Here is a 20000-nt window from a genome sequence, read left to right on the forward strand (position 1 = left end):
GCTCCATTTAGAAGCTTTATAACTGCAGGAAATAGGCTGGAAAGGCCTCGAGCAGGGCACGGTGAAAAAGGAACTAATACGAATGTAGTATTTTCTAATCACTTCTCCTGCGCTCTAATCATTGGCCCGATCAATCATTAGTTATGGCGTTGTAAGAGCACGGCGTCGGCCGTTATCAGAGGCAGATTTTGATGTGATGGAGAGGAGAGCAGAAGAATCTGAGCGACGGTAGCAGATCTGATTTATCATCCCTCCGTTTGGGAGGCCAGTGACTCTGAAAAGACTTTTGTCAAAAAGTATTCCATCATCACTTCACAAAGATGGCGAGCCACGGTGTTTAACGGGAGTGACAGACACGGCTCTTGGTGACAAATCTGATGATTTATCTGCGGCCTGTGAATGGTTGTCTGAGAAAAGAGAGATAAAGCGTTGAGATGACGGTGAGAGCAGGGACGGCAGAGGACGGAAAGCTAAACGGGGCTTGGTTTCGGCCGTTAGACTGGACCGCCGCCGTCGCTGCTCCATTTGAGTGTATTGATTTGCCGCTAACCTTTGGTGGGAATTATGAAGGAGGGCTACATGCTGTTTATGAATGGATATTGGATGTTAAAGTGAAGTTCAGCTTTGCTCAATAACAGGCTTACGTGCTGTTTTTCTCCATTCCTTCATTTCCTCTTTCTCACTGTCCTCACATCCTCCTGTCGTCCTTCGTCCACATCTGTCCCGTCACACTGCTCACTTTCTGCAGACTCTGTGCTCTGCGTTGCGGGTTTGCTGAGACACTAAAGTAGAGCCCCTACAAGCCATGGAGGAGATGGACAGTAAACCTTACCAACCATTGTCTAAGGGGCGCCATGAGATGGAGATGTCCTACACCAGCTCGTCGGACGAGAGCGAGGACGGCCGCGCTCATCACCGCTCCTACACCTCACGAGAAACCCTCCCCGACTACACGCACGAGCTTCGGCTCACGCTCGGCTCGCACCGGGAACGACAGAGCAACTACAGCCAACCCCAGCCAGGTACGCGGTCATGCTTCCCATCTTATCTACTGCACGGGGACTGCTGCACAGACACTGATTATCAGCTCTAATAAATAAGCTCAGAATTACACAAACAGTAGAGATACACACACACACACACACACACACACACACACACTGAGGTCTCTAAAAAGACCTGTGTGAATAACCTATTACCGCCCACAATGAGCCAGAAGGACAGTCGGAGGCAGCCAATTACCTCTTCTCCATGGAGGCGATATTTCTCTCCCACAGCTAAACTAGGTCAACCCCAAACCTCTCTGGCCTCACCTGGGGTGGAACGCCACCCTTCATCACACACACACACACACACACACACACCCACACTCACATACAGATACAAGTTGACACATGCACATGGAAAAATTCTTCCCGGCAAAGTGACAGGAGTAGAAATAGGCCAGCGCTTGTCGTGATGGATGGGCTTTATATAGGCCATGTGAGGTGTTGAGGGAAAAATCGCACCTCATCAGGAGATCGCTGCACCGTGCAGGGTTCACACGGATCAATACATGGTCTCAGTGCCTCCAAAGCCTTCTGCTACTCTGCAAGAGTTACTCCAACATGCTAACAAGTAGCATTAGCCATTCATAACAGTCACAGGTCCTGACAGTCACACCGCCGCGGGGACTTCAGGGTTTGAATGCCACCTGCGATGGATTTAGTCGTTCTGTTTGCCACACAGCAACTCCTCAAAGGCTGTTAGTCACCGTGCTTCAATCTCGTCCAGAAGACTGTGGTGTCAGGAAGCACTTGTTTTATCCGGCACCTTCCTAGCCTTTCTGAGTGTATAACAAACAGTTTCCCCTACCACGAGTGTCATATGGTGAGGAGCAGAAGACCCCCAAAGCAGCCTTTTAAATGTCAATGACAGCCAGTTCTGCAAAGCACATCTGTTCATCTGTGGGCAACACAGATATATATAGTCCCACCCTCTCTAAGTAACCAACTGTTAAGGAGGGACGTTGCCTCCAGTGACGTTTTTAATGGATTAGGATGTTCCTGACAAAGATCAGCCAGTTTGTCCCCTCTGTGCTTCTCCACCCATGTTCTTCATATTTCCCTTCGTCTTGTAACCAGTACATCTCCTCCCTCACTTTCCTTCCCTCCCATCTTCCAGCTGCTGATTTTCCCCAGTGTGACACTTTCCGCTCCCTCCGTTTTCTCCAACATCACCTCTCCTCTAACATCACACCTGTCTCCTCTAAGCCTGCTCGCATTAGAACCACAGTGCTAATAGATGGACCGATTGACAGCTAGAGTCACATCTCCGTGATTGTTTCACGGCGCACCGGAGAGTTGGCCAAAATAATTAGTTTTTGTTAGCTTATTAAATTAATTAGCTGTATAAATGAATTCATTTACGCTGTTTATCATGCTGTTCACAAAATAATGAATCTGTTACGGCATCAATGTTAAAATTACATAAAATTCAGGCAGCTGTCATACAGAGATGTAATCGGTCGGGATGTATAAAAATTTGAACGCCAGATTAAACTCTGACCGATAAATATTTATCCTAAAAAATGATCTGTTTCAATGAATTATTCTTCTTAACATACACTGGCATTTTGATAATTATGGGATGGAAAACAAAAAAAAATGTCTTCAGTTTTTTTGCTCCTACTAATATAGCAAATGTTCTTCTAATTGACATAAAACACATGTTGCACACTGATGCGTACTCAGGACCTACTGTTATCTCATCACTGTGTTACTTATTAACATCCAGCTAGGTCGGCATTTAAAAATCTACATCTTGGATTGAGAGGAGGAATGGAGACTTGCTCAAATCTATTACAGAGGAATACATTTTACTGTAAAAATGTTGGAATTTTCTTTAGAGTATTATTATATTTCAGCTTTTTTAAGATGGGTTTGACAATAATGGCTAGTTCAAGTGTTACTGATGCAAATGACCACAAAACTCAAGATAAATAACCCCGTAAGTGCATAACTGGCAAGATTATAAAACTGTTCTCATCAACTGCAAAACTAGTTTTGAGATTAGTTTCTGAAAACATCAGCACCGCTCAGAAAAGCCTGTTGTTCATTTCAGACAGAGCAAATGAGTATAGAGCTCCGGACGTCACGTGACTCTCAGAGAGTAGACGCCATGTTGGCAGGCAACAAAGGTAAACAAAATGAACGGGATCGGCTTGGGTTTTACTTCGTCGGAGTTTACTTCACACTTTAAAAATGAAGAAATATTTTTATATAGTCAGAAATTAAATAGACTAAACATCTCCGACCCTTACCGTGCTCCTGGGATACTTTTTAAAAACGCCTGAAGCTGTCGGAGTGGACCTGGCCAGGGAACGCCATGGGATTTCCCCGGAGGAGCTGGCTCAAGTGGCTGGGGAGAGGGAAGTCTGGGCCTCTCGACTTACCCCCAAATTCCACTACCTCCGCTCCGCTGCGCTCCGCTCCGACACGAACGCCGGAGCAAAATCGGTCCCGTTCTAGTCAATCAGAGCAATTCCACTACTGCGGCCGTGCTCCGGCAGTGCGGCGCCGTGCGCCGCCCTCTGTTCCGGCGTCCGGCAAAAATAGAATTGATCCTATTTTCGCCGGACGCCGGAGCACCTCCGCAGTAAATGGACAGAAATCACAAACGCCCAACAGGAAAAGGAGCAAGCACAACTTCTGTTTTTCACAATAAATCGATAAACAAAAGGTGTTTTTTGTTTCATATGTACAGGTTTAACAACTTTTAACAACCATCAATGGCGGCTGAAGTTTAAATGCACAAAAGTAAGCCATAAATACAGTTTCCACTATCAAAGTAGTCACACTTTGTTGATCCAAACACTGCTGATCTCTCAACACAAATGATGGGCAGATTAAACAGTTCATTTCTATGCGAACGGGTGTTTGGATCTAACTTCCGCGTTTATTGCTCGAACTGTATCGCAAGATCTCGAAAATCCCGCGCATGCTTGTTTGCCCCCCTCAGGTCTCCGCACCGGAGCGGAGACGTTATAGAGCGGGTACCAGTAAAAATTGAGTTCGGAAGCGAGCGGCTGCGGAAGGCGGGGGCGGACCGGAGGTAGTGGAATTTGGGGGTTACCCCATAATTCCACTACCTCCGCTCCGACACGAACGCCGGAGCAAAATCGGTCCCGTTGTAGTCAATCAGAGCAATTCCACTACTGCGGCCGTGCTCTGGCAGTGCGGCGCCATGCGCCGCCCTCTGTTCCGGCGTCCGGCAAAAATAGAATCGATCCTATTTTCGCCGGACGCCGGAGCACCTCCGCAGTAAATGGACAGAAATCACAACCGCCCAACAGGAAAAGGAGCAAGCACAGCTTCCGTTTTTCACAATAAATCGATAAACAAAAGGCGTTTTTTGTTTCATATGTACAGGTTTAACAACTTTTAACAACTATCAGTGGCGGCTGAAGTTTAAATGCACAAAAGTAAGCCATAAATACAGTTTCCGCTATCAAAATAGTCACACTTTGTTGATCCAAACACTGCTGATCTCTCAACACAAATGATGGGCAGATTAAACAGTTCATGTCGATGCTTCTCCCACACAACGGGTGTTTGGATCTAACTTCCGCGTTTATTGCTCGGACTGTATCGCAAGATCTCGAAAATCCCGCGCATGCTTGTTTGCCCCCCTCAGGTCTCCGCACCGGAGCGGAGCCGTTGTAGAGCGGGTACCAGTAAAAATTGAGTTCGGAAGCGAGCGGCTGCGGAAGGTGGGGGCGGACCGGAGCGGAGCGGAGGTAGTGGAATTTGGGGGTTAGGCTACTGCCCTGACTGACCCCAAAATTCCGCTCCGGCACGAACTCTGCAGCAAAATCGCTCCCGTTGTAGTAAATCAGAGCTGTTCCACTACTGCGGCCGTGTGGCGCAGTGCGCTGCCCGCTGTTCCGCCATCTGGCAAAAATAGGATTGATTATATTTTTGCCGGACGCCGGAGCACCTCCGCAGTAAATGGACAGGAATCACAACCGCCCAACAGGAAAAGGAGCAAGCACAACTTCCGTTATTTCACAATAAATCGATAAAAAGCGTTTTTTGTTTCATATGCACAGGTTTAACAACTTTTAACAACTATCAATGGCGGTTGAACTTTAAATGCACAAAAGTAAGCCATAAATACAGTTTCCACTACCAAAGTAGTCACACTTTGTTGATCCAAACACTGCTGATCTCTCAACACAAATGATGGGCAGATTAAACAGTTAATTTTGATGCTTCTCCCACACAACGGGTGTTTGGATCTAACTTCCGCGTTTATTGCTCGGACTGTATCGCAAGATCTCGAAAATCCCGCGCATGCCTGTTTGCGCACCTCAGGTCTCCGCACCGGAGCGGAGCCGTTGTAGAGCGGGTACCAGTATAATTTGAGTTCGGAAGCGAGCGGCAGCGGAAAGCGGGGGCGGAGTGGAGCGGAGAAAGTGGAATTTTGGGGTGATACTACCCGACTCCGGATAAGCGGAAGAAAATGGATGGACAAATAACAGATTTACATGTAAGTAGTTTAAATCGAGTGCTGTGCTGTTTGAATGTATAAACTGAACGCCAAGAGAAATCACTAGTCAGATTTTATCCGTGAATAAAATAAATATGTCAGGCAGGAGCGTCTCAGGATCTGTCTGAGATCTGTCTCGGTGAGACAGATAATAGCAATCCAAAGTGCTTTTAATGTGTGATCTGACACTTGATCAGCCGTTGCTTAAAAATTAAATACAGCTTAGCCGATTAATTGCTGTGATCATAAAACACGTAAACGGCAGCACGCAGAACTCACGAGGCAACGTTTTACGTGATGTTTACTTGTTGCTATGAGTAATAAGACAGAAAAAGCCCCGCCAAAATAAGTTTAGGAGGCCCACTAAGAATCGTAATAAAAGCATTTAAAATAAATACCATACACAGTTGAGGAAACGTTGGTTTAAGTACCTGATATGAAGTGGTCGCTGCATAAGTGAAACCCTTTACTCTCGGGATCCCACAGTTTCATTTTAGCCCGGTCACTAGCGCGTTCTATTACAATGATGCAACGTTTGCGGCGCTCCGGATCTTGGGGAATCCTGTAGATGGCTCATTCCTTATGTCGTCCGTGTCTGTTCTGCATCCTGGGGCACAACAGGAATCTACCATATTTCCCGTTTGATTGAGTTTTCTGACAATAACAAACAGCCCCGCTGCGGCCTTCTGCCTGCCAAGATGGCACCATTTTGATTTGAACTGTTGCATGCTGGGAGAAGTGACGTCAGCTCCCGGAGCTCAATTCTTCCAAAATAAAAGCATCTAAAAAGGACAAGAAAACAATATATGATTCATAATTTTTCTGCAGAATCTCTGAACAAATCCTTTACTGATGTATTGTTTTACTGCATGCTATTTTTAGGATTAAGCAGCTATTTAAACAAACTTTTACCAAGTTACAAACCAAACAAAGTAAATGCCTGTGGTCATATAGTTATGCAACATGGATTAATTATTCTGTATTAAACAAACTTCCCATGGCTACCATGGTGACCCATCTCTCAAACCAGAAGACACCATTTGCCTCTTGGTGTGTTCTAACATTAAATATTTATAAGCTAGAAGTGACAGTTCCTTCAGAAAAATATTATCATGAACTCCCATTTACTTTGTGAAGTCGATGCATTATTATGAGATTCAATAAACTCAAGAAAACAAAATAATCTGGGTTCTCATTTTTCAAAAACCAAACAATTTGGAAATATTTTCTCCATCTGTTGTTAGTTTAGCGTCCAGGAAACTGCAGAGAACGTCACCACTAGTAGAGGCTAACAGTTAGCATTAGCAACTCCACCACACAGCAGAACTCCTTGAGACTTGAGTTATTTATAAAGAAAAAACATCAACATCGTAGGTGAGAGTGGTGTTGCTGTAAGCCAATCAGAGGACAGATGTCCAAATATCAGGAAATAGGAGTCCAAACCTCGCCGTCTGAAGCTACTTTCTCCTCCAGCTGACTTTGACATCCTCAAGCAGGCGCGCCAGAGCTTTTTTTTCCCCACAGAGAGAACTTACAAGGCAGTCGTTCCAACTAGAGACTGCTGCAACGTATAAAAACTATGAGTTAAGTTAACCTGTAAAAAATACTGAAATTTTATGAATTCATAGTTCAGCAGGAGTTGGCCCAATTTGCGGTCAACTAATAATATGACCTCAAATTTTTCAATAAATGTAAACAAACAAAAAATACAAAAACTCTTATAAAAATTTAAGTATTATCTATACAGGGAAAAGCCCGTCAGCCTAACAGTGCAAAACAGTAATCTCCAAACAGCTCGGCCTTCTTATCATTCATAGTGCACGTAGAGATAAACACTGCGCTGCTTTGTTGAGTCACTCGTTTACCTCCAGACCACACACAGCCTTCCTCGCCAGATCGTCATCATATATTAACCCTTTAGATGTTTAAGTTCAACCCAGTCCTACTTCTTTCATCAATGAGGACGTAAAATAAGATAACATTAGAAGCAAAACAGCATTCACACTAACATATTCTCGTTTAGCTTCAAGTATTTACTGCACATTCTATAAGGTCTTATGCTGTGTTGGAGCTCCATCCGTAGCCAAATATTTCTGAGGTGGCTTCTGGAGGCGAACGTGCTCTGTTGTACCCGACTGGGTCAGTGCACATTAAAATCAATGTTGACGCCTCAGTGGCTCTACACTGATGTAAAGGAAATCGTTTTTCATAGTGTTCCTCTAGTTGTTTTTTCTATAGTATGTGTTGGGACATGATGTTGCTCCAGCCAGCGGCTCAAAGCATACACCCCTCATCTGAAATCAGCCATCCACTTTAATCTTTGTGCCGCCTCACTGTGAAGTGGAAACGTATCTCTTCTCTTTAGAGCTCCCTCTAAAGTGCGTTGCTCAGAAGTGTTAGCTCTGTCAGCTAGCTGGGGGAACTCATACTCAGCCGAGTGTTTGAATCTTAAATGTCTAATTAAATTGGTGCTGTTGAGTTTAGCTGAATCCACTGAGAAAAATTAGAGCAAAAATCGCAAATTGAGTTAATATTTCCTTTTTATTTTTATTTTTTGCTTTTTCAAATTACACTTCCATGCTGGTCTAAATTGCTATTCCATACATGACAATGTCAGTCGTATTATGGAACAGCTGAGAATGTCTTATACAGATTCATCACATAGTGAAAAAAGTTCTGATTTAAAGTAAAACACAGTACAAAATTTTAAGGCGGAGCTCCCACTGCAAAAATCAGCACAGCATATGTTTAACATGTAATGATCACATTTAGCTAACAAAGCTACCGTAATCTCATGATTGTCCAACTTTGTGGGGAGGTGGCAGTGAAAACGCTCTGGCCATTCATACAGATCTTTTTTTTAATGTAAGGTTTCCTTCTGCCGTAATGCCGAGTTGAATCAGGGAGCCTTCGGTTGTTTATTGGTGGTCAGACTGAGGGGGTAGTCCTGTGCTTTTAACAACGATACTTTTTATTTTATTTCACTTAATGGAAGCCAAGCTCATTAAGTGTTTTTAACAAGCCCTCCGTCTGTCCTCTACAGTCCCTGAGCAGGTTCTAGTTATCTGACCTACAGCTTACTAACTAACGGAAAGAAGCTCCTGGAGCTCCGCATCGCTCCAGTTTATCATCTCAACTGGTTTTGTTTACAAAAGCAAAACTTACGGCCCATGTTTACTTTCATTTTCATTATAGTTGCCGGCCGGGACTTGGCAGTAGCTCCTCGTGTGACCATGACACTTCCCTCTGTTGCGCCAAGGCGTAATATGCTTTCACAAGTTCAGCGTTGCTGCGATATTACTACCAAACGTGGCGGCACGAATGCTGCAGAATTCCTGCAAAGCCATGCCGCCGCGGCATGCTCATAAGACACACAGTTGTGGCAGTATCACGCTGATTTGTATGCATCGTTTCTTCTAAAAAGGGCTTAAGTCAGTGACGATGCAAGTTGCTGGGTTCCTTATATAGGAAACATTATTTCTGATTGGCTTAATTAACTGACCTGAATTGGAATGTTTATTATGTGACGTGCCTTGAGACGACTCTTGTCGTGATTTGGCTCTATAGAAATAAACTTGAATTGAATTGAATTTCCGGTCGGCTCACGGGTCCCTGGAAGAACGAAAAACTAAATTCAAATCGACAAGGCTAAAAGGGCTATTCCCCAATTTGCTTTGCCTTACTCCCTGGATCGCACATGTTAAAAAGCAATAATTGGTATTTCAACCACACTTGTCAATTACTTTGAGATTTATCAGCTTGTAAAAGTTCATAATTAGCATGACTACAACTCAGACGTTGGCACGTGGCAAATATGATGTCACCACATAATCTCCTCTCTACTGGAGCAGCTGCTACTTACCAAATGGCCAGATTTATGATGGTCCTTTCCTCCTGAAGACAGGACTTACAGCCATTTTTCCTCTGCTTTTCTTTCTTTCTGCTTCGAGGACGCCAACTTGGTGAGGACTCCAACTTTGGAGTCTTGGACCTATTTTCACACAAAACCTAATTAACATTTCTCTCTGTTCGAAAATAAGCGCTTTCTTGGCTTCAAAAAGCATCTTTAAAATTCACAGACATCATACGTGAAATCCATGGCACGTAACAAACCGGATTAGAAAACAGCGTTTTTAGCCCCACTGACGCATTCATTGTTTTCGTTCTTCCGGGAACCCATGGTCCGGAGGTAGATGGGCTTAACTTGGGCTCCTTATAGAAAGTCAACGTGATGATAAGGCAACGTTGGGTCTAACAAGTCATCTACCTTTACTAAGCTAATGTTAGGTCAGCTAACATTTTATGCTGCTGTCGTGTTTTTAAAAAGTTGAGTTTTAATTGGGTTTGCTGGTTAAATTCCCTTTGCTATTGAAACCAGAGGTTATGTTCACGTACTTTACAGGACTGCTAAAACATAACAACAATTTGTTTTAATATTTGAAAGCATCCCAACTTCCTGTATAAGACCTTCAAAATGAGAGCCCAAGGCATTAACATGTGCTTCAATAACAAAATAATAATAATAATAAAGCAGACCAACAAATGAGAATCTGTTGAAGGTCACTAATAATCCGCCTCTCTGTTAAAACACAGAGAACAACGTTCTGGGTGCTTCGGGTTTTTGTCCTGCTGACCATAATCTGCCTGTTAGGAAATATTTGGATTAAACAACAGGAGCTGAATTCCTTGGTAGAGTTTTCTAACACCGTGTGAGTGTTTAAATATGTGACTGAGCTAAATAATAATAAAAGAGGAATGCTACAATAAAGGAATATCAACAACATTAATGGCACATTTAGAGAGCTAGAACACCCGCTAATGCTGCTGGCTTCATATTTCCAATGTTTTCTTTTAACGTTGTCGGCTAAGATGAATTTCTTTACAATAAACATGACACGGAAAATGTTTTCCTTCTTTCCATTTTATTTTATTTTCTTCTCTCTGGATTGGTTATTTTGCAGCGGTGCCTTAAGGTATCAGTGAGTTTTCTTTTTACACTTCAAGCCTGTAGGTTAGTCTATTACAGATTCCTCATTTATGTATTTTGGCACGTGTACAGTTGAGTCAATCGTATTTAAGCTCTGATTAAGAACAGATGACCGTACCACATCAAAATGCCACCTCTAAAACCAGAAACTTTCAGGCCATTTGTCTTCTTTCACCTCACATTCACAGTAAAATTAGAAGCTAAACTGTTTTACCGATTGTTTCAGACAAATACTTGCAACTACTCAGTAAAAAGTAGTCCAATGTATAAATAGTTTGTGTTTTTGCAGAAGTGCCACGAGCAGCCTCACTGTAATTGCACAAAGTGGTAGTTATTTAAACGAACGACTCCCACTCTAATCACCCACGAAAATCTTCCTACGTTGTAAATGCGCCGGGCTGCAACACGCTGAGAAGACTTTTACCGGTTTTTGCAGTCGATCCTTGTTTGCTGCTGCTGGGAAATAGCTCCTGAAGTGCCCTCTTGCAGCCAATTTGAGCTATACAGTGGTGAGTAGTGGTGACCAATCTTAGGTCAGTTTAATACCAGCAGAACAGTGTGTGAGCTACAGTTTGGTCTCGACCCCATCAAACACGCACAGCAGGACACATCACTGGTCAACGGAGTGGTCAGCAGGACTGGAGCCTTTATTGAAACACTGCTGTTTATGTTCCAAGGGCCTGATCTTACACACATCTTAACTGCACTCGGTGAATCCCAGGAAGCCCCCCCCCCCCCCCCCCCCCCCCGAGTTCTCAGCAGGATCCGTATGGATTTCAATTTATGCATTGCTTTCTTTAAAATTACATCAGTCCCATCGCCTCCACTTATACATTCTAAACTGAAAATTGAGGTAGTGGGAAAGTAAATTTACTCAACTGCCTCTACAGAAAAGAAAAAAAGGCAAAGCTCAATTGAATTGAATCGAATTGAAGTGTAACCAGAGGACTAACACAGTATATCTGATGTTCTCAGATAACAGGTTGATGCTTGGGATTGGAGGGCGTTCTGATACCTGAAAGTGTATGAGGCTCAATTTTTCCCTCAGTCTGAGTCAATATTAATAAGGTTTGATCTTTATCTGATCTCTTCACCCCACCAAGGAGAATATAGATGAGATCAGTGCTCTGTTTGAGCAGCAGTTCGATACATCTCCAGCTCAATAGGACACATCAGGCAGCCTGAGCAGGATGCAGCTTCGCTGCAAATGGTTAAGAAGGTTTGAGGGTGGCACTTTCATTTTGGGTTTCGGCCCAAAAGCTGTTTCACGAAAGCTCGCTTGAATAACGTCGTGTTTCTTGATGCCATTTAGGAGGTGTTTGGCTTGCCTCTAACACCTGGTCGGTTTAGCAGAAGTGCACGAGGAATTAAAGATCTACAGCTCTACTGTAATCTCAATCTGCATGTCTGTCTCTCTGCTGTAGATTTAGACTTCTGTAAAACGGGGCAATTAAGGAGCCCAGACTTCCACATCCATCAGCAGCAACAGCAGCAGCAGCAAGAGCAGGAGGAAGAGGCGCTGTGCACCGGACCGGCTGCCCACGTCCACAGTCACGGCTACTCCCTAGGTGTCGGTTCTGATGTGGACACTGAGCCGGAGGTGGACCCCTCTCCCACTCACGGCCTGCAGCACATGTGGATGCGTGGCCTGAAGTCCGAGCAGAGCTCGTGTCTCACAAGCCGTGCCAACTCGGCCCTCTCCCTGACCGACACCGAACATGACAGGAAGTCCGAGCCCGATAACGGTAAGTGGAAAAGTAAATAAATAAATAATGAAACCCTTCCTATGAGTTGGCTTTTAGGATGAAAGAAAACATGTGCTCAAGTTGGTGTCACCTGTGTTTTCCAGTAGATTCCCTACAGTCTCATTATGGAAATATGAATTTCCTGCCAGGGAATGCAGAAAAAAGGAAAACAACATGTAACATTGCACCTTTTTCAAAGGTTTAAGCTCCAGCCTTGGGCAATTACATGACTGAAACTTTTTGAACCAGCTCTAACGCCTGGCCTCCTCTCTCTTTGAAGGCTCTTTGATGTGACTTAATGCAGAAAATGTGCTATAGGTTATTTGCTGAGCTTGTGTTGAAGTTGATCTCATGGCTGACCGGGGAGGCAGTATGAAGGAAGATGGCGGACAACCGCGGTATATTACCGGCATAATCCATGAAAAGAAGGTGCAGGGGTTGGTTTTACGCTCTGAGGCGAAGGAATTGAAGGGGTCGCATGTCGACAGAGCCTCAACTGGCTGCCTGAGGGCATGCTGACAAGCGCCTCAGTGGGAAGGCCACGGAGCCTGGGAGGAAGGCGGAGAAGTTGAGAGGCGGGAATGATGATGCGGGGCCAAGTAGAGAAGAAGGAGTCTGGGATGGTGCCAGCTATCTGTCTTGCACTGCTGGGCTTGGCTTGGCTCCCTGCAGATGGAGAGCTAGTTAGAGGTGCACACAAACAAAAGCAGAGCTCTCCAACCCATCCCCAAGGGCGCTGTCTGTTTCTGTGCCGCAAAAACGGTGGAACAAATTCAGTGGCTGAGCAGAGGACGGGTGTCACAGGAGAGAGGTGAGATGGGAAGAATAAGAGACAGGCAGAGCCAAAAAATGCAAATGAGAGAATAGAAATGGTAATGTAATGGTATAATTAGAAGGAGGATAAAAGGAAATGAGTGGTGGAGGTTAAAAGAGGCGAAGGAGAAGCTTGTTTCGAGTGCTCCGTGGGAGATGGAGAGGACGAGACCAGTGGAGAGCCTGAGAAAAGAGTTTCTAAGATGTTTGTGTTGCGCTCTGGGGTGCTGTTTAATGACCGACAGACCGGACTTCCAATCCGCCTCGAAGAGACGCGCACGCTCCGAGAAGTGATGCTGTGAAGGAAAGCGAGAACGCTTGCAGCATCACACAGTGATCAGTTTGTGACGGCTGCGTTCGCAGAAGTAATCAGCATTTGACATGAGGAAGTCCATCCTTACCCAGGCCCAGAGAGAGAGGGCTGGAGCGAATGGAAACAGAGAGGATGAAGTGACAGGAGTTAGAAGAAAGGATAGAAACGCTCAAAGTTTGTGGCGTTTCTGCCACGGTGCAGCAGGAACGCTGGTTTTATTTGTGGATGTTATACATGACGTGATGATGATGATGATGTCCGTCCTCTGGCTTTGCAAGCTTCCTCCAGCTCTTTCTTTTACTCACAACTTGTTTTGGTATCTTTGACTTTTTTTCTCATCCCACTTCCTGTCTGTCTGGCTCTGACACATGACCAGGTGCCTCCATGCATGGCATTGTCTAAGAGAGAATGCATTATGGATGTCACATTTCTTCCCGTCAGCACAACAAAGTCTCGCACGCCCTCCTGTTCCTGCTGATAATGAAAGTTAGTGCCACTTGCAAAAGAAATAAAAAATACACTGTTGGCGTAAAGGGGCTGGAATCACAAAAACTGGAGCTCCCGCCAGAATAAAAGTGTTTTTAGTCAGGCCGACCTTGCTCTCCCTTTGTCTTCAGAGCTCGGCCCCCCTCCCAAACCCATTAAAGGTGTCAGCTTCAAACAGGCAGGAATCCTTTTGTTCCTCGTCTGATTGAAGCTGACAAGTCAATTTAGTCACTCCGTGTGTGTGTGTGTGTGTGTGTGTGTGTGTGTGTGTGTGTGTGTGTGTGTGTGTGTGTAGGTGTGTGTGTGTGTGTGTGTGTGTGTGTGTGTGTGTGTGTGTGTGTGTGTGTGTGTGTGTGTGTGTGTGTGTGTGTGTGTGTGTGTGTGTAGGTGTGTGTGTGTGTGTGTGTGTGTGTGTGTGTGTAGGTGTGTGTGTGTGTGTGTGTGTGTGTGTGTGTGTAGGTGTGTGTGTGTGTGTGTGTGTGTGTGTAGGTGTAGGTGTGTGTGTGTGTGTGTGTGTGTGTGTGTGTGTGTGTGTGTGTGTGTGTGTGTGTGTAGGTGTGTGTGTGTGTGTGTGTGTGTGTGTGTGTGTGTGTGTGTGTGTGTGTAGGTGTGTGTGTGTGTGTTTGTGTGTGTGTGTGTGTGTGTGTACGTGTGTGTGTGTGTGTGTGTAGGTGTGTGTGTGTGTGTGTGTGTGTGTGTGTGTGTGTGTAGGTGTGTGTGTGTGTAGGTGTGTGTGTGTGTGTGTGTGTGTGTGTGTGTGTGTGTGTGTGTGTGTGTAGGTGTGTGTGTGTGTGTGTGTGTGTGTGTGTGTGTGTGTGTGTGTGTGTGTGTAGGTGTGTGTAGGTGTGTGTGTGTGTGTGTGTGTGTGGGTGTGAGAAACAGACAAAGGGCAGGACAGATTAAGAAAGAGTGAAAGGAAGGCTGATTCTGTTTGTGTCATGTTTACGCAGCATTTGTCTGCTTCCCCCTTTTCTGTGCACTTTGAGCACGTTGGCGGTGGCGAGGGGGAGGCATCTCCATTTGTGAGACTTCTCTTGGGGGAGGCTGTAGGAATCTTGCGAGCACCAGACGCACCTGCTGACAAACCCGGGAAAACATCGACAGCCCGAACTGATGACAGTGCGCAGCGAGAACGGGGGAGATTGGCAGAAGAAAGACAAAGTGTAGTTCAGCCAGAGTTTGCTGCTGACACCGACACGCACTATATGTTCAAAAGGATGCATGCATGGAGGTGAAACTATTAATCATGTCATCAGCTGCTACATTAACTGAGTCTTTGGCAGCTTGCATCATATCGTGAATTTCAAAGATGTGTTTGCAGGCAGCTGATCTTCATTCAAGTGGAGTGGATTAGGAAATGCAGTGAGGATTTATTGAAAACTCTGGTAAGCTGTGAATGAAGAAGTAATCAGATGAGCAGTGCAAAGGGAGAACGAATGGCCATGTGCGGCTGGAGGGATAGAAACCAGCAGAAAGGATGCTAAGACAAAGCGGAAATGACACAGAAGCAAAACTATAAAGACCAAGTTCACTACGTTTTAACGTACTTTTGAAATATGATAGGTCACTGAGAGTTTAACATAGCCTGATAAGCCATCCTATATATGTGAATATATAGTCTGGCAAAGGCCTATAGGGAAATCTCAGTCTTGGGGCAGAATCTCCAGTTGTCATTCAAACTGTCTCTGCATGCTATTGGACAAAGAAAACTCACTCTTACGGATGTCAGTCAATGGGACAGTCTGCCATACACAGTTAAAGAAGGCGCAAATATGTCCTTTTTCTAAATAAGGGACTTCAAAGAATAGTCCAAGTCTAAATTGACCACAGGTGATGCCAAAGCCGCCATCTTATTTGGTTTGCTCTGTCGCAACATCCCGCCCACTAAACCAATAGAGCGCTGTGATTGGCAAGACACAAAACTGTTCAGGCCAATGGGAGACGTGTTAAGGCTCCTGTGGAGCATGAATCGACCAACCAGCAGGGAAAAATCAATTTGCTTCTGCTAGTTTGTCTAGATTTCTAGGCAAAGTTTATCATGCAGGCTAAATGTGGAAATAGTCTTCTACCCCTATTTCCAGCCCTCAAAAGAAAATAGACAAGGAAACAGTCAGTCAGTCCCATGTCACATTATCAAATTAGCATTCATGGACTCACAATCAAATCAATCAAAGCTTTATTTATAAAGCGCCTTCCGCAACCCTGTCGGGAAGCCCAAGGCGCTGAACATAGTACATGATAAAGTTAAATATGGTGAATAAATCGAAAATTAAAGCAATTCAAATTACAAATTACAAAAAAAGGTGAAACATTCTAGTAGAAGACAAATGGGTAAAACAAGGGATTGAGTAAACCAATGAAAACAGGGAAATAAATTCAACGTAAAAGAGGGCCAAAGTCAAACACTTTCAGGAAACACCAAGCGGAGAAGGTGTGTTTTTAGGCGACTCTTAAAGGCTGGCAGAGATGGGGACAGCCTAACTGAGGGTGGAAACTGGTTCCAGAGTGACGGTGCTAGGACTGAGAAAGCCCGGTCCCTGCGAGTACGACACCTAGAACGAGGGACAGCGAGCAGGCCTTGGTCAGAGGAGCGCAGAGCGCGTGATGGGGAGTGTCTTTTCAGGAGTGTGGCCAGATAGGGGGGAGCACCACCCTGGAAGAAATGATAAACAAAGACAAGGATTTTGAATTGTGCACGATAGCAAACCGGAAGCCACTGCAGGGAGGTCAGAACCGGACTGATGTGGTCCTGTTTCCTGGTCCCAGTCAGGAACCTGGCTGCGCTGTTCTGCACAACCTGTAGGCGACGCAGTGATGACTGACACAACCCTGCATATAGAGAGTTGCAGTAATCAAGCCTAGAAATAACAAAGGCATGCAGTACCCACTCCAGGTGGGCTCTCGACAGCATAGGCTTGATATTTGCAAGGCGTCTCAGGTGATAGAAACTGGACCGGATCACTGAGTTGATGTGAGCATCAAACTTAAGTCCAGCATCAATTTTCACCCCCAAACTGGTAACAACTGGTTTTGAGTAGGCAGAAAGAGGGCCAAGATCAACATAACGACCCACATTCCTGCTGTTGGGGTGAAAAACAATGAGCTCTGTCTTTCCCTCATTCAGATGCAGATAGTTGGCCATAAACCAAGACTAATCAACATTGCATGGATGTGCAGATCTATTATGTTTTATATATATATATATATATATACATATATATATATATATATATATATATATATATATATATATATATATATATATATATATATATATATATATATATATATATACATATAAAACATAATAGATCTGCACGTCCATGCGATGTTGATTGGTCGGTAGATGCTCCTCCTTTACAAGAATGATGTTCTTTCATTCCAACTGTAACTGGTTTTTTGATCAATGAAATTAAAAAATACAATTTTCTAATAATTTAGGTGGATACACAACAGACCCCAGAGAAAGTGAAGCTCGCACAGCAATGATTAAAAGTATTTCTGTATTGATTGGGTTGAACCTTTTGTGATAGTAGCTTCTAGGAGTCACTGCCATGTAATAAAATGTTTAAATGAACTCTGTTTGTTGGACAGTTTACCTGCCAGGAGGGTAGGAACCATGTTTAATTGGATAATGACTAACCGGAGGTGTGTGTGTACATCTGCAGAGCATGGTTGATAAATAATAATCAAATAATTATTATGGATGCTGTTGTGTCTGTAAACACATAGCAGTTCGGAGGACAACGCTAAATGCCACAGAGTGCCTAGTGCTCAGGATGAGTCTGTGTGCAGAAACAAAGACCGTTTACCCTGTAGTATAAAAACTACGACATTTGGAATTTCAGAGACTGGATTTTAATCTTGTTTAGTGATTTTTTTCTTTGCTCACCAGTTGCTTTTTCAATCACTTTTTAAGACAAGTGTCACCAACTTTGCCTTTTTCTAACGTCTTTTAAAGATGTGCTAAAATAAAATGCATCTTTTTTTTTTTTACAAGAAAAAAAAAAGATGCATTCGCTGTGAAGGTTTAATGAGGAGCCGACCCACACACACAGTCCACCAGACAGGTATGAATTCTACTTTAATGAAGGAAGCTGAGGTCATACATGGGTAGGCTGTGTTGGGGCAACAGGAGCAGACAGGGAGAAGGAAGGCAGCAATAATTAGAAAGAGTGTGAAAATGCAAAAAAAAAATAAAAATTTATAAAAAAAAAACACCAAAAAATACTCAGACGTGACTGGAGAAGGAAAAGAAACAAGAACGAGGCAGCGGTGGTCAAACAGGAGGATGTAAAAGGTGCGAGATTACTGACTGAACTCAACAGAGAAGGAAATAAATTAATTCACATCAACAAGAATTTATGAATTAAAATAAAAAGATAGCAAATACATCCCAAATCCATGATAACTCCTATGAGCTATAACTTTTTGGTGTGTATAATAATTTCCTCCCATCCTAATTTAGAGACTTGTCTCTGCAGAAACATTTAGAAAACAGCAACAGAAGATTCTGGCTAAGGTATTATAAACCTCCGGGGGAAAGTCTGTGTTGGAACAAGCCTATGTATTTTTTATTTAAAAAAAAAGAAGGATTTTGTTTTTTCCTTTAAAAGCAATATGACAGCAGGGGACACAAATCATGAATGACAGAAACCTGCTGGGTTTCTAAGATGCTAAAGTGAGGCTATTTGTTTTTAGTGCAAGAACTGGAGAGTGAAAGAAAGCCTTAGCAAGCAGTAAGACACCGTTAGCTTTTCTTAGGTCTCCTTAACACAGGACTATGTTCCTGCTTTGTGTACACGTTCTATACATGCTATTAGATTATCCTAATTGGCTATGATCCAGCCATATTCTGAGTGTGAAAGTATTGCGAAGCAAATTCACTTATGTGAAGCGCAAGGTCAAGCTTCTCCTTTCTGCTATGTGCAAAAACTGCAGCTGGACACGGTAGAAATGGTTGTGAGGGAGAAACGTGAAATAAAAATGATCATCAGCGTGAGCTGCAGGTGTTAATGGATAAAAAACAAAGTCACTTCCAAAATCAAAAATAAGACAGGAGCTGATCGAAATTGACTTAATTAACATCAAAGACGAGTCCTGTACTTAATCCCAATCGATGTTTAGCGTTTCCTATTTTCACCCTCCTGTGAGCTCGCCGAGCTCTACCCATCAGCAGCTCATCAAAATGTGAACTCTCGGTTAAGTTTTCTCAACTCAATCTTTGTTACACAATCATCATTCCCATAGAAACTTATGGGTAGATTACATTTGTACATATGCATTTTTTTTTCATTATTCAAGCTGATTTAATCAAGCACAATCCTACCATGATACGTTTCCTGTCTGTGGGATGATGTCTCCATAATCTAGACGACATTTGCAGATCTATTAGAAAACCATTTCACTGTTTCTGTGTTTTAAAAAGAACGACAGCATGGAACCATTTCACGAGTTTAGCCAACGACTAGCAGCAACAAGAGGAACTTCCTCTGCAGGTTTCCAAGTCAAGAACAAAACTTTAGAACTGAACTAACACAATACAACCACAGCTACCAGAGGATCTCTGGGAGCATATGCATATGCTGCCTGTAAATAGTACAGAGAAACCTTTCTGTTGAAAGTAACTGCATTTTTAATGTACTGGGCTGTGCTAAAGCCCCGAAAGCCCAGGTATGTATGGTTACCCTAACAATGGTGGAGGAAACATCCTTCAGCAGCATGGTGGGATGCAGATGACAGGGTTTTCAGAACCCCAACCACATCCATTTTCTCCCAGAAAGCGTAACCAACATGGGAACAAGTGCTCCTTGCATTGGGTCCAAAAGGCAAATGAAGGATGACTGAGCATGCAGGGGTATTTAGTGGCAACCATTGTTCACTGCCAGCATGATCGGGTTGGGCAGCCTATAGAAAATGAGGCCAGCCCCTCAAAGGCTCAAACTCCTCTAGTCCACAAGGGCACCACTCCACCTGAGACCGTTCCGCTGTAGCCAAAACCTTGCCGCAAAGTTTTTATATGTTGTCAAAACCATTACGGACCAATCGTTGTTATGGAAACATGCATTCATAAAAACCTCACCAAGATCCTGCAAAGACGATCCTTTCAAGCAGAACGGTTTTATCC

General features: G+C 43.8%; 1 protein-coding gene across 3 annotated transcripts in view; it reads left to right on the plus strand.

Annotated features, from left to right (window-relative positions):
* Positions 1-20000, plus strand: part of tenm1 (teneurin transmembrane protein 1) — a 429841-nt gene that overhangs the window by 17439 nt on the left and 392402 nt on the right. For 2 of the 3 annotated variants that reach the window (XM_054738427.2, XM_015963084.3), the window contains exons 2-3: positions 749-1022; positions 11941-12261. In XM_054738427.2, the coding sequence (XP_054594402.2) occupies positions 806-1022; positions 11941-12261 (538 nt within the window). In that variant the 5' untranslated portion in view covers positions 749-805. The remainder of the gene's footprint in view (positions 1-748; positions 1023-11940; positions 12262-20000) is intronic. The other variant, XM_015963828.3, reaches the window with a different exon arrangement.

Source organism: Nothobranchius furzeri, chromosome 1 (genome assembly GCF_043380555.1).
Source record: "Nothobranchius furzeri strain GRZ-AD chromosome 1, NfurGRZ-RIMD1, whole genome shotgun sequence".
Taxonomy (NCBI): Eukaryota; Metazoa; Chordata; class Actinopteri; order Cyprinodontiformes; family Nothobranchiidae; genus Nothobranchius; species Nothobranchius furzeri.